Raw genomic sequence first — 13,493 nt, forward strand, 5'->3', positions numbered from 1 at the left:
CTGGCCCTATAGGCAGAGTTCCTCTGTCCAGTCTCAACATTAACAGTGAAGAGATGACTCCGGGATGCTGGCCCTATAGGCAGAGTTCCTCAGTCCAGTCTCAACATTAACAGTGAAGAGATGACTCCGGGATGCTGGCCCTATAGGCAGAGTTCCTCTGTCCAGTCTCAACATTAACAGTGAAGAGATGACTCCGGGATGCTGGCCCTATAGGCAGAGTTCCTCTGTCCAGTCTCAACATTAACAGTGAAGAGATGACTCCGGGATGCTGGCCCTATAGGCAGAGTTCCTCTGTCCAGTCTCAACATTAACAGTGAAGAGATGACTCCGGGATGCTGGCCCTATAGGCAGAGTTCCTCTGTCCAGTCTCAACATTAACAGTGAAGAGATGACTCCGGGATGCTGGCCCTATAGGCAGAGTTCCTCTGTCCAGTCTCAACATTAACAGTGAAGAGATGACTCCGGGATGCTGGCCCTATAGGCAGAGTTCCTCTGTCCAGTGTCAACATTAACAGTGAAGAGATGACTCCGGGATGCTGGCCCTATAGGCAGAGTTCCTCTGTCCAGTCTCAACATTAACAGTGAAGAGATGACTCCGGGATGCTGGCCCTATAGGCAGAGTTCCTCTGTCCAGTCTCAACATTAACAGTGAAGAGATGACTCCGGGATGCTGGCCCTATAGGCAGAGTTCCTCTGTTCAGTTTCTGTGTTCTTTTGCCCATCTTATTATTTTCTGATCAATTTGATGTTATTTTAATGGACAAAAAATGTGCTTTTCTTTAAAAGAAAGTACATTTCTAAGTGACCCCAAACTTTTGAACGGTAGTGTATGTCTAATGGTAAGTATAGGTAGTATAGTAGTACTTGAATCCCCAAGGGTAAAATCATGTGACAGCCAGCATAGTAATCAAAAAAGGGAGCGAAACACTGAGCTAAGGAACTAGCCGTGGCCTGTCATGCTACACGACTGCTTGTCGAACATCTCATTCCTACATCATCGGCATTAATATGGCGTTTGCTTCTATACCAGCCTCCACTCTTCTGGGAAGGCACGCGGTTCAATGGGGTTGAGGTCAGGGCTCTGTGCAGGCCAGTCAAGTTCTTGCACGCCGATCTCGACAAACCATTTCTGTATGGACCTCACTTTGTGCACAGTGGCATTGTCATGCTGAAACAGGAAAGGGCCTTCCCCAAACTGTTGCCTTGGAGTTGGAAGCACAGCATCATCTCGAATGTCATTGTATGATGTAGCGTTAAGATGTCCTTTCACTGGAACTAAGGGGCCGAGCCTGAACCATGAAAACAGCCCCAGACCATTAAACCCAGCAAAATACTACATTAGTAAAAGTACATAAGAATTTGCTTTTAAATATCTTTAAGTGTCAAAAGTAAATGCAATTGCAAAAATATACTTGAAGTTTTAAAAGTAAAACTATAAATTATTTCAAATTGCTTATATTAACCAAACTGCACAAATCTTTTCAGTTTTTGTTTATTTACGGACAGCCAGGGGCACACTCCAACACTCAGAAATAATTTGCAAATGAAGCATGTGTGTTTAGTGAGTCCTCCAGATCAGAGGCAGTAGGGATGACCAGGGATGTTCTCTGTTTAGTGAGTCCTCCAGATCAGAGGCAGTAGGGATGACCAGGGATGTTCTCTTGATAGGGGTGTGAGTTGGACCGTTTTCCTGTCCTGCTAAACATTCAACATGTAACGAGTACTTTGGAGTGTCAGGGTAAATGTATGGAGTAAAATGTACATTATTTTCTTTAGGAATGTTGTGGAGTAAAACTAAATGTTGTCAAAAATATAAATAGTAAAGTACAGATACCCCAAACAACTACTTAAGTAGTACTTTAAATTATTTTTACTCCAGTACTTTACACCACTTTTTGTGACTAGAGCGTGTACAGCTACGACTGGAAGTGACTTTCTGGAGCAGGTTAAGAGAGCACCACCATTCTCAGACAATTCACCAACTTGGGTGAAAGCAGTGTGCAACATAGTAAATTGGTGGTGGAAAATTGTGTTTTATTAAGACAGTACACGTATTTTTCCTTTTTTTGGGGGGGGGGGGGACTCGCCATTATAGCTGGTTAAGGAGGAAAAGGACGCTTTTGCAGCCTGCATAGAGGATGCTTTATGCACGAGCTGTCCATGTATTACCGGGAATGCACATCAATCCTAGATAGTGCAGATTTAGCACCAACTATCGGCTGCCAAGGCTAAAACGGAACCACTTAGAAGTTAAATGATGTTGAAATTGTTTATTTTACCCACTGAGCGAAAAATATACTTGAGTTACATTGTTTTTTTTCTGGGGGTGGATTACCCCTTTAATGTAAACACAGGCACTTAGGCCACGGAAACACTGATAACATGGCATAGGCTCATTTTTGTTATTATCCGGTGTTAAAACGAGTTAATTCCCCGCTTTGGGATACTCTTTCATGTTGTGAATTGGCTGATACACTTGATCTCCACAGACATAAGGCTACTGTTTCGACTTCAACCAAGTCTTGGCCTACTTGTTGTTTTCATTTCTCCCCTTTTCCAACGGCCGGCCGGCAAAGGGCAAACTGGAGCGACACACCCCCACAATCTTCGCTGATAAGAAGTGACAAAGTCCAAACTAGCCAATGGGCTGCTGGCTTCCGACGGCTGCGTGCCGAACTGGAGTGTTTATGTATTCTGAGGACCAATGAGAGTGAACTGAAGGCGGTGCCCTGTGAAGCTCACCAGGCTGCACCAGTGGTCAGGACACGCAGGGGAGTGGAGGCGTGGTACTTTCTTTTACTAAATAACTAAACAATCTTTAACTATACCGTAGAACAGCGGTAACAGACGGAGATCGATTCCAGACAATCCCGATAAATGTCTTTTATTACAGATATTTGCACTAAAATCCATAGAAAGCGGGTAATCTTTCTCTAGTCCAATGATGAATTCTAAACGTCTGCTTGACATGTCCGCTGTTGGAATACGTCTCGGGGGCGCTTCGAAACAAGCCGGTATTGATCAGCGTGCAGAGGGGTCCAAGGGACGCAAAATTACTGTCGCCGCCACTGCGGACAGCGGTGTCGTTCTGGCGTGCAAGAATGGTCCCGCAACAGGAGCAGTTTCCTACAAATTCGTGTTGGATGATGGATCTTTAAGAGAATGTACAAGACAGGACACCGTCCTCAATGTGAATGACCTGTCATCAGGGAGAGAAAAATACCACCTGAATAAAGTAGGTTCTATTCCATATTTGTTGGTCTAATAGTGAGTTGGTTAGTTATTCATTCCCACCCTATTAAATTATTCCCATGAAGTCCCATTGTTGCCGAAAAGGCTACTTTTGCAGTCACACGCAATACAGAACCAGTCCGCTCTTACTTCTCTGTAGCCTCTTCGCTCCGGAAGACCTGTGGCCCACACATTGTGCGCCCAATACAGTTACAGGGCCCCCGGAGCGAAGAGGCTCACTCTGCTGACGACGTGACCCGGTTATGTTCTCAAGTGAAAATATAGGTCAGGCATGCGACTAACCCGAGTTCGTTAGCCTATTAATTACAACTAGTAGCCTATATATGACGGATTTCATCTGTTAAGATGGCGGCCCATTGCATGTTCAAAGTTTAAATGTTCAGTCAAAATCTTGTTTTCATGAAATTGGGTCATATGGATGAAACCATATCAATGTAGGACGACCAAAGTATGAACATATCTGTTGCTTCTACATTGATAAAGTTTGATCATAAATGTACTGGTCCCCTCCCCATGTCAACACTTATTCAGGAGGTGGGATGGAGGCAGGATTATTAAAAATACTAATTTACAAAATGCCACATTTGGTCATGTTTTATTTTCTTACCTAATTCAAAATAAATTCAGCCTTTTAACCAACAAACCAGAAGGTGTTTGCAGAGGGGCGTGGTTTACATGGTTAGGTAGCTCGTCTACTGGTGCCAAAATTTGACTGCAGCACGTCAACAAATATAATAAGAGCTTTCACCTACTCGTCTAAGACACTTAACCCTTTTCATCTGTGTCTGGTGTTCGCTATTAACTGGCTGACAAGGTCTTCAGACAGCATGGAACAAACGCGGGCGAAGGGTTGCCCAAAACTGCTTCAGTTGTCATATCATTACATCGAGACATGCCAAATGGACAATTCATAGAAACGTTTTGATATTGTTGACAATGCATGCGATATGAATGTTGTCTCTTTCAACCGACCAGGGTAAAATCTATGATCCCTTTTTTGATGTTACTTGTTAAGTCCACTTTAATCCGTGTAGGTAGGTGAAGGGGAGCAGACAGGTTAAACAACGATTTGTAAGCCCTGAGGCAATTGAGACATGGACTGTGTATGTTTGCCATTCAGAAGGTGAATGGGCAAGACAAAATATTGAAGTGCCTTTTGAAAGGAGTATGGTAGTAGGTGGCAGGTGCACTGGTTTGTGTCAAGAACTGCAACTCTGCTGGGTTTTTCAGGCTTCCCGTGTGAATCAAGAATGGTCCACCACCCAAAGGACACCCAGCCAACTTGACACAACTGTGAGAAGCACTGGAGTTGACATGGGCCAGCATCCCTGTGGAACGCTTTCGACACCTTGTAGAGCCCTGACAAACTGAGGCTGGTCTCTGGGGAAAAAGGGGGTGAAACTCAATATTAGGAAGGTTAAAGATGCACTATGCAGAAACTGCTTCGCCATTTGCTGATTGCTAAAATTTCAATAGTTTGCCTAATTTCAGTTTGTGACAAAACAAGCAAGTATAGTGTAGGGAATCATTGTACCATCTAAACCGCTGTGACATATTTTTCCATAACCAAAAACATTGTATTTTCAGCTGTTTGAAGCCGGTGTACAAAACCCAAAGTAAAAGATGCAAAAACTAAACTCAAAAGCGGGAAGCATAGAAATAGCGGACATAGAACAGGCTTGCTTTCAATGCGAATGACAGATCTATAAAACACATTTCTATATGAATTTGGTCGGGTTGATTTTGGCCTTCAGCATCAGATGCGATCAGGACACGCAGGTTGACAAACAAACTGAACCAACTGTATTATTTTGGGGACAGGTCAAAACAAACTGAACCAACAGTATTATTTTGGGGACAGGTCAAAACAAACTGAACCAACTGTATTATTTTGGGGACAGGTCAAAACAAACTGAACCAACTGTATTATTTTGGGGACAGGTCAAAACAAACTGAACCAACAGTATTATTTTGGGGACAGGTCAAAACAAACTGAACCAACTGTATTATTTTGGGGACAGGTCAAAACAAACTGAACCAACTGTATTATTTTGGGGACAGGTCAAAACAAACTGAACCAACTGTATTATTTTGGGGACAGGTCAAAACAAACTGAACCAACTGTATTATTTTGGGGACAGGTCAAAACAAACTGAACCAACTGTATTATTTTGGGGACAGGTCAAAACAAACTGAACCAACTGTATTATTTTGGGGACAGGTCAAAACAAACTGAACCAACTGTATTATTTTGGGGACAGGTCAAAACAAACTGAACCAACTGTATTATTTTGGGGACAGGTCAAAACAAACTGAACCAACTGTATTATTTTGGGGTCAGGTCAAAACAAACTGAACCAACTGTATTATTTTGGGGACAGGTCAAAACAAACTGAACCAACTGTATTATTTTGGGGACAGGTCAAAACAAACTGAACCAACTGTATTATTTTGGGGACAGGTCAAAACAAACTGAACCAACTGTATTATTTTGGGGACAGGTCAAAACAAACTGAACCAACTGTATTATTTTGGGGACAGGTCAAAACAAACTGAACCAACTGTATTATTTTGGGGACAGGTCAAAACAAACTGAACCAACTGTATTATTTTGGGGACAGGTCAAAACAAACTGAACCAACTGTATTATTTTGGGGACAGGTCAAAACAAACTGAACCAACTGTATTATTTTGGGGACAGGTCAAAACAAACTGAACCAACTGTATTATTTTGGGGTCAGGTCAAAACAAACTGAACCAACTGTATTATTTTGGGGACAGGTCAAAACAAACTGAACCAACTGTATTATTTTGGGGACAGGTCAAAACAAACTGAACCAACTGTATTATTTTGGGGACAGGTCAAAACAAACTGAACCAACTGTATTATTTTGGGGTCAAAACACAAAAGATTCATGGACATTTAGCTAGCTAGCTTGCTGCTACTAGCTAATTTCTCCTGGGATATAAACATTGGGTTCTTTTTTTTTTACCTGAAATGTAAAAGGTCCTTTTTTTTGCTGGATCGTTGTAGAATCTCGCCTCATTTGGAGTCACACAATATATATGTGTCCTCTACTCCAACAATGAATCCACAGATAAGAGGAAACCTAATTGGTTTCTAGTAAACTCTCCTCCTTCAATCCTCCTCTGTGGATTATATATGGCGGTCCCTTTTTTGCCTTCAAGTTTACTATTTAAAAAAAATGGAATCTATGGCATTATTTAGGATGCTTAAGACAGAAGTTTATACTATAAATATTTGAACAACAGTGCAGAAAGCGTGGTTCACATGTATTTTTTTGACATAGTGTGCCTTCAACGGGATTCGACCTCATACCCACACATCCCTGAATGTTCAGTCTTGTGTTTTACAACACAGGGTTGAAAAGGCACGTGATCAAACAAAGCTTCGGGCATCATTCATTCCACTCTGATAGAGTGCTACAGGCGTCGGCACACTGCTTCGAAGCTGCTGCTTAGCGATTTAGCCTCGGAGCTCTGGTATCAAACGTAACATCACGACTGTAATTCATGACGTACTCTGATAGAGTGCTACAGGCACCGGCACACTGCTTCGAAGCTTGCTGCTTAGCGATTTAGCCTCGGAGCTCTGGTATCAAACGTAACATCACGACTGTAATTCTCCAACTGAAATTGTCCAAGTTTAACGAGCTAACTAGCTTGATAAACAGTGCTGATAATTCCATTTGGGCATGCTAGATAAATTATACAGTCAACATTTCTACTAGCTCCCTGTCCACTCAGCCTACTAGCTCCCTGTCCACTCAGCCTACTAGCTCCCTGTCCACTCAGCCTACTAGCTCCCTGTCCACTCAGTCTACTAGCTCCCTGTCCACTCAGTCTACTATCTCCCTGTCCACTCAGTCTACTATCTCCCTGTCCACTCGGCCTACTAGCTCCCTGTCCACTCGGCCTACTAGCTCCCTGTCCACTCGGCCTACTAGCTCCCTGTCCACTCGGCCTACTAGCTCCCTGCCCACTCGGCCTACTAGCTCCCTGCCCACTCGGCCTACTAGCTCCCTGCCCACTCGGCCTACTAGCCCTGTCCACTCGGCCTACTAGCTCCCTGTCCACTCGGCCTACTAGCTCCCCGCCCACTCGGTCTACTAGCTCCCCGCCCACTCGGCCTACTAGCTCCCCGTCCACTCGGTCTACTAGCTCCCTGTCCACTCAGCCGACTTGCTTCCTGTCCACTCAGCCTACTAGCTCCCTGTCCACTCAGCCTACTAGCTCCCTGTCCACTCAGTCTACTAGGTCCCTGCCCACTCAGCCTACTAGCTCCCTGTCCACTCAGCCTACTAGCTCCCCGCCCACTCAGTCTACTAGCTCCCCGCCCACTCAGTCTACTAGCTCCCCGCTCACTCAGGCTACTAGCTCCCCGCCCACTCAGCCTACTAGCTCCCCGCCCACTCGGCCTACTAGCTCCCTGCCCACTCGGTCTACTAGCTCCCTGCCCACTCGGTCTACTAGGTCCCTGCCCACTCGGTCTACTAGCTCCCTGTCCACTCAGCCTACTAGCTCCCTGTCCACTCAGCCTACTAGCTCCCCGCCCACTCGGTCTACTAGCTCCCTGCCCATTCAGCTCCCAGTCTACTAGCTCCCCGCCCACTCAGTCTACTAGCTCCCCGCTCACTCAGTCTACTAGCTCCCCGCCCACTCAGCCTACTAGCTCCCCGCCCACTCGGTCTACTAGCTCCCTGCCCATTCAGCTCCCAGTCTACTAGCTCCCCGCCCACTCAGTCTACTAGCTCCCCGCCCACTCGGTCTACTAGCTCCCTGCCCATTCAGCTCCCAGTCTACTAGCTCCCCGCCCACTCAGTCTACTAGCTCCCCGCCCACTCAGTCTACTAGCTCCCCGCCCACTCAGTCTACTAGCTCCCCGCCCACTCAGTCTACTAGCTCCCCGCCCACTCAGTCTACTAGCTCCCCGCCCACTCAGTCTACTAGCTCCCCGCCCACTCAGTCTACTAGCTCCCCGCCCACTCAGTCTACTAGCTCCCCGCCCACTCAGTCTACTATCTCCCTGCCCACTCAGCCTACTAGCTCCCCGCCCACTCAGCCTACTAGCTCCCCGCCCACTCGGCCTACTAGCTCCCTGCCCATTCAGCTCCCAGTCTACTAGCTCCCCGCCCACTCAGTCTACTAGCTCCCCGCCCACTCAGTCTACTAGCTCCCCGCCCACTCAGTCTACTAGCTCCCTGCCCACTCAGCCTACTATCTCCCTGTCCACTCAGCCTACTAGCTCCCCGCCCACTCAGTCTACTAGCTCCCTGTCCACTCAGCCTACTAGCTCCCTGTCCACTCAGCCTACTAGCTCCCTGTCCACTCAGTCTACTAGCTCCCCGCCCACTCAGTCTACTAGCTCCCCGCCCACTCGGTCTACTAGCTCCCTGCCCATTCAGCTCCCAGTCTACTAGCTCCCCGCCCACTCAGTCTACTAGCTCCCCGCCCACTCAGTCTACTAGCTCCCCGCCCACTCAGTCTACTAGCTCCCCGCCCACTCAGTCTACTAGCTCCCCGCCCACTCAGTCTACTAGCTCCCCGCCCACTCAGTCTACTAGCTCCCCGCCCACTCAGTCTACTAGCTCCCCGCCCACTCAGTCTACTATCTCCCTGCCCACTCAGCCTACTAGCTCCCCGTCCACTCAGCCTACTAGCTCCCCGCCCACTCAGTCTACTAGCTCCCCGCCCACTCAGTCTACTAGCTCCCCGCCCACTCAGTCTACTAGCTCCCCGCCCACTCAGTCTACTAGCTCCCCGCCCACTCAGTCTACTAGCTCCCCGCCCACTCGGTCTACTAGCTCCCCGCTCACTCGGTCTACTAGCTCCCGCCCACTCAGCCTACTATCTCCCTGCCCACTCAGCTCCCTGTCTACTAGCTCCCCGTCCACTCATTCTACTAGCTCCCCGCCCACTCAGTCTACTAGCTCCCCGCCCACTCAGTCTACTAGCTCCCCGCCCACTCAGTCTACTAGCTCCCCGCCCACTCAGTCTACTAGCTCCCCGCCCACTCAGTCTACTAGCTCCCCGCTCACTCAGGCTACTAGCTCCCCGCCCACTCAGCCTACTAGCTCCCCGCCCACTCAGTCTACTAGCTCCCCGCCCACTCAGTCTACTAGCTCCCCGCTCACTCGGTCTACTAGCTCCCGCCCACTCAGCCTACTAGCTCCCCGCCCCCTCGGCCTACTAGCTCCCTGCCCATTCAGCTCCCAGTCTACTAGCTCCCCGCCCACTCAGTCTACTAGCTCCCCGCCCACTCAGTCTACTAGCTCCCCGCCCACTCAGTCTACTAGCTCCCTGCCCACTCAGCCTACTATCTCCCTGTCCACTCAGCCTACTAGCTCCCCGCCCACTCAGTCTACTAGCTCCCTGTCCACTCAGTCTACTAGCTCCCTGTCCACTCAGTCTACTAGCTCCCTGTCCACTCAGCCTACTAGCTCCCTGTCCACTCAGCCTACTAGCTCCCTGTCCACTCAGCCTACTAGCTCCCTGTCCACTCAGTCTACTATCTCCCTGCCCACTCAGCCTACTAGCTCCCTGTCCACTCAGTCTACTATCTCCCTGCCCACTCAGCCTACTAGCTCCCTGTCCACTCAGCCTACTAGCTCCCTGTCCACTCAGCCTACTATCTCCCTGCCCACTCAGCCTACTAGCTCCCCGTCCACTCAGCCTACTAGCTCCCCGCCCACTCAGTCTACTAGCTCCCCGCCCACTCAGTCTACTAGCTCCCCGCCCACTCAGTCTACTAGCTCCCCGCCCACTCAGTCTACTAGCTCCCCGCCCACTCAGTCTACTAGCTCCCTGCCCACTCAGCCTACTAGCTCCCTGTCCACTCAGCCTACTAGCTCCCTGTCCACTCAGCCTACTAGCTCCCCGTCCACTCAGCCTACTAGCTCCCCGTCCACTCAGCCTACTAGCTCCCCGCCCACTCAGTCTACTAGCTCCCCGCCCACTCAGTCTACTAGCTCCCCGCCCACTCAGCCTACTAGCTCCCCGCCCACTCAGCTCCCTGTCTACTAGCTCCCCGTCCACTCATTCTACTAGCTCCCCGCCCACTCAGTCTACTAGCTCCCCGCCCACTCAGTCTACTAGCTCCCCGCCCACTCAGCTCCCTGTCTACTAGCTCCCCGCCCACTCAGTCTACTAGCTCCCCGCCCACTCAGTCTACTAGCTCCCCGCCCACTCAGTCTACTATCTCCCTGCCCACTCAGCTCCCTGTCTACTAGCTCCCCGTCCACTAATTCTACTAGCTCCCCGCCCAATCAGTCTACTAGCTCCCCGCCCACTCAGTCTACTAGCTCCCCGCCCACTCAGCTCCCTGTCTACTAGCTCCCCGCCCACTCAGTCTACTAGCTCCCCGCCCACTCAGTCTACTAGCTCCCCGCCCCCTCAGTCTACTAGCTCCCCGCCCCCTCAGTCTACTAGCTCCCCGCCCACTCAGTCTACTAGCTCCCCGCCCACTCAGTCTACTAGCTCCCCGCCCACTCAGTCTACTAGCTCCCCCCACTCAGTCTACTAGCTCCCCGCCCACTCAGTCTACTAGCTCCCCGCCCACTCAGTCTACTAGCTCCCCGCCCACTCAGTCTACTAGCTCCCCGCCCAATCAGTCTACTAGCTCCCCGCCCACTCAGTCTACTAGCTCCCCGCCCACTCAGTCTACTAGCTCCCCGCCCACTCAGTCTACTAGCTCCCCGCCCACTCAGCTCTCAGTCTACTAGCTCCCCGCCCACTCAGCTCCCTGTCTACTAGCTCCCCGCCCACTCAGTCTACTAGCTCCCCGCCCACTCGGTCTACTAGCTCCCCGCCCACTCGGTCTACTAGCTCCCTGCCCACTCGGTCTACTAGCTCCCTGCCCACTCGGTCTACTAGCTCCCTGCCCACTCGGTCTACTAGCTCCCTGTCCACTCGGCCTACTAGCTCCCCGCCCACTCGGCCTACTAGCTCCCCGCCCACTCGGTCTACTAGCTCCCTGCCCATTCAGCTCCCAGTCTACTAGCTCCCCACCCACTCAGTCTACTAGCTCCCCGCCCACTCAGTCTACTAGCTCCCCTCCCACTCAGCCTACTAGCTCCCTGCCCACTCGGTCTACTAGCTCCCTGCCCACTCGGTCTACTAGCTCCCTGCCCACTCAGCCTACTAGCTCCCTGTCCACTCAGCCTACTAGCTCCCCGCCCAATCAGTCTACTAGCTCCCCGTCCACTCATTCTACTAGCTCCCCGCCCAATCAGTCTACTAGCTCCCCGCCCACTCAGTCTACTAGCTCCCCGCCCACTTAGCTCCCTGTCTACTAGCTCCCCGCCCACTCAGTCTACTAGCTCCCCGCCCCCTCAGTCTACTAGCTCCCCGCCCCCTCAGTCTACTAGCTCCCCGCCCACTCAGTCTACTAGCTCCCCGCCCACTCAGTCTACTAGCTCCCCGCCCACTCAGTCTACTAGCTCCCCGCCCACTCAGTCTACTAGCTCCCCGCCCACTCAGTCTACTAGCTCCCCGCCCACTCAGCTCCCTGTCTACTATCTCCTCGCCCACTCAGTCTACTATCTCCCCGCCCACTCAGCTCCCTGTCTACTATCTCCCCGCCCACTCAGCTCCCTGTCTACTATCTCCCGCCCACTCAGCCTACTAGCTCCCCGCCCACTCAGTCTACTAGCTCCCTGCCCACTCATTCTACTAGCTCCCCGCCCACTCAGTCTACTAGCTCCCCGCCCACTCAGCTCCCTGTCTACTATCTCCCGCCCACTCAGCCTACTAGCTCCCCGCCCACTCAGCCTACTAGCTCCCCGCCCACTCAGTCTACTAGCTCCCTGCCCACTCAGTCTACTAGCTCCCCGCCCACTCGTTCTACTAGCTCCCCGCCCACTCATTCTACTAGCTCCCTGCCCACTCAGTCTACTAGCTCCCCGCCCACTCAGTCTACTAGCTCCCTGCCCACTCAGTCTACTAGCTCCCTGCCCACTCAGCCTACTAGCTCCCCGCCCACTCGGCCTACTAGCTCCCCGCCTACTAGCTCCCTGCCCACTCGGTCTACTAGCTCCCTGCCCACTCAGTCTACTATCTCCCTGCCCACTCAGCTCCCTGTCTACTAGCTCCCCGCCCACTCAGTCTACTAGCTCCCCGCCCACTCATTCTACTAGATCCCCGCCCACTCAGTCTACTAGCTCCCCGCCCACTCAGCTCCCTGTCTACTAGCTCCCCGCCCACTCAGTCTACTAGCTCCCTTTCACATGACTGGGAATACAGATGTGCATCTGTTGGTCAGAACCAGTCAGTATCTGGTGTGACCACCATTTGCCTCATGCAGCCGGACACATCTCCTTTGCATCGAGCTGATCAGGCTGTTGATTGTGGCCTGTGGAATGTTGTCCCACTCCTCTTCAATGGCTGTGCGAATTTGCTGGATATTGGCGGGAATTGGAACACGCTGTCGTACACAGCCATCCAGAGAATCCCAAACATGCTCAATGGGTGACATGTCTGGTGACATGTCAATTTCGATGAAATTAAATTGTGTTCATTATCCAAAGCTTATGCCTGCCCATACCATAACCCCACCGCCACCATGGGTTACTCTGTTCACAACATTGACATCAGCAAACTGGTCGCCCACACGACTCCATACACGTGGTCTGCGGTTGTGAGGCCGGTTGGACGTACGGCCAAACTCTCTAAAATGACGTTGGAGGTGGTTTATCGTAATTTAATGTTAATTTCTCTATCTGGCAACAACTCCAACAACTCTGGTGGACATCCCTGCAGTTTGCATGACAATTGCTTCCTCAAAACTTGTGGCATTGTGTTGTGTGACAAAACTGCACATTCTAGAGTGGCATTTTATTGCCCCCAGCTCAAGGTGCACCTATGTAATGATCATTCGTTTAATCAGCTTCTTGGTGCCACACCTGTCAGGTGGATGGATTATCTTGGAAAAGGAGAAATGCTCACTAACAGGGATGTAAGTAAATGTACAACGTTTGAGAGAAATAAGCTTTTTGTGCGTGTGGAACATTTCAGCTCATGGGACCAACATGTTTTGTTCAGTTTTGTCTGTCTTTTCAGACTTCCTGGTAGTTTCACATGAGAGATACATTTTCTCCATTTTTAATCAGGATACATTTTCTGGTTGATGGTTTAGTAGAGGCTGCTTTACATGGGAATCAGAATGACTGTTCAGGACAAAACAGACCAAAAGGACATGGAGAAATGCTTGTTTAAGACTTGGT

The 13,493-nt window shown here is 50.3% G+C and overlaps 1 protein-coding gene across 2 annotated transcripts in view; it reads left to right on the forward strand.

The window, feature by feature from the left end:
• Nucleotides 1-2,765: 2,765 nt before the first annotated feature.
• Nucleotides 2,766-13,493, forward strand: part of LOC135559080 (zinc finger protein 704-like) — a 132,510-nt gene continuing 121,782 nt past the window's right edge. For both annotated transcript variants that reach the window (XM_064993445.1, XM_064993446.1), the window contains exon 1: nt 2,766-3,235. In XM_064993445.1, the coding sequence (XP_064849517.1) occupies nt 2,942-3,235 (294 nt within the window). In that variant the 5' untranslated portion in view covers nt 2,766-2,941. The remainder of the gene's footprint in view (nt 3,236-13,493) is intronic.

Source organism: Oncorhynchus masou, chromosome 17 (genome assembly GCF_036934945.1).
Source record: "Oncorhynchus masou masou isolate Uvic2021 chromosome 17, UVic_Omas_1.1, whole genome shotgun sequence".
Taxonomy (NCBI): domain Eukaryota; kingdom Metazoa; phylum Chordata; class Actinopteri; order Salmoniformes; family Salmonidae; genus Oncorhynchus; species Oncorhynchus masou.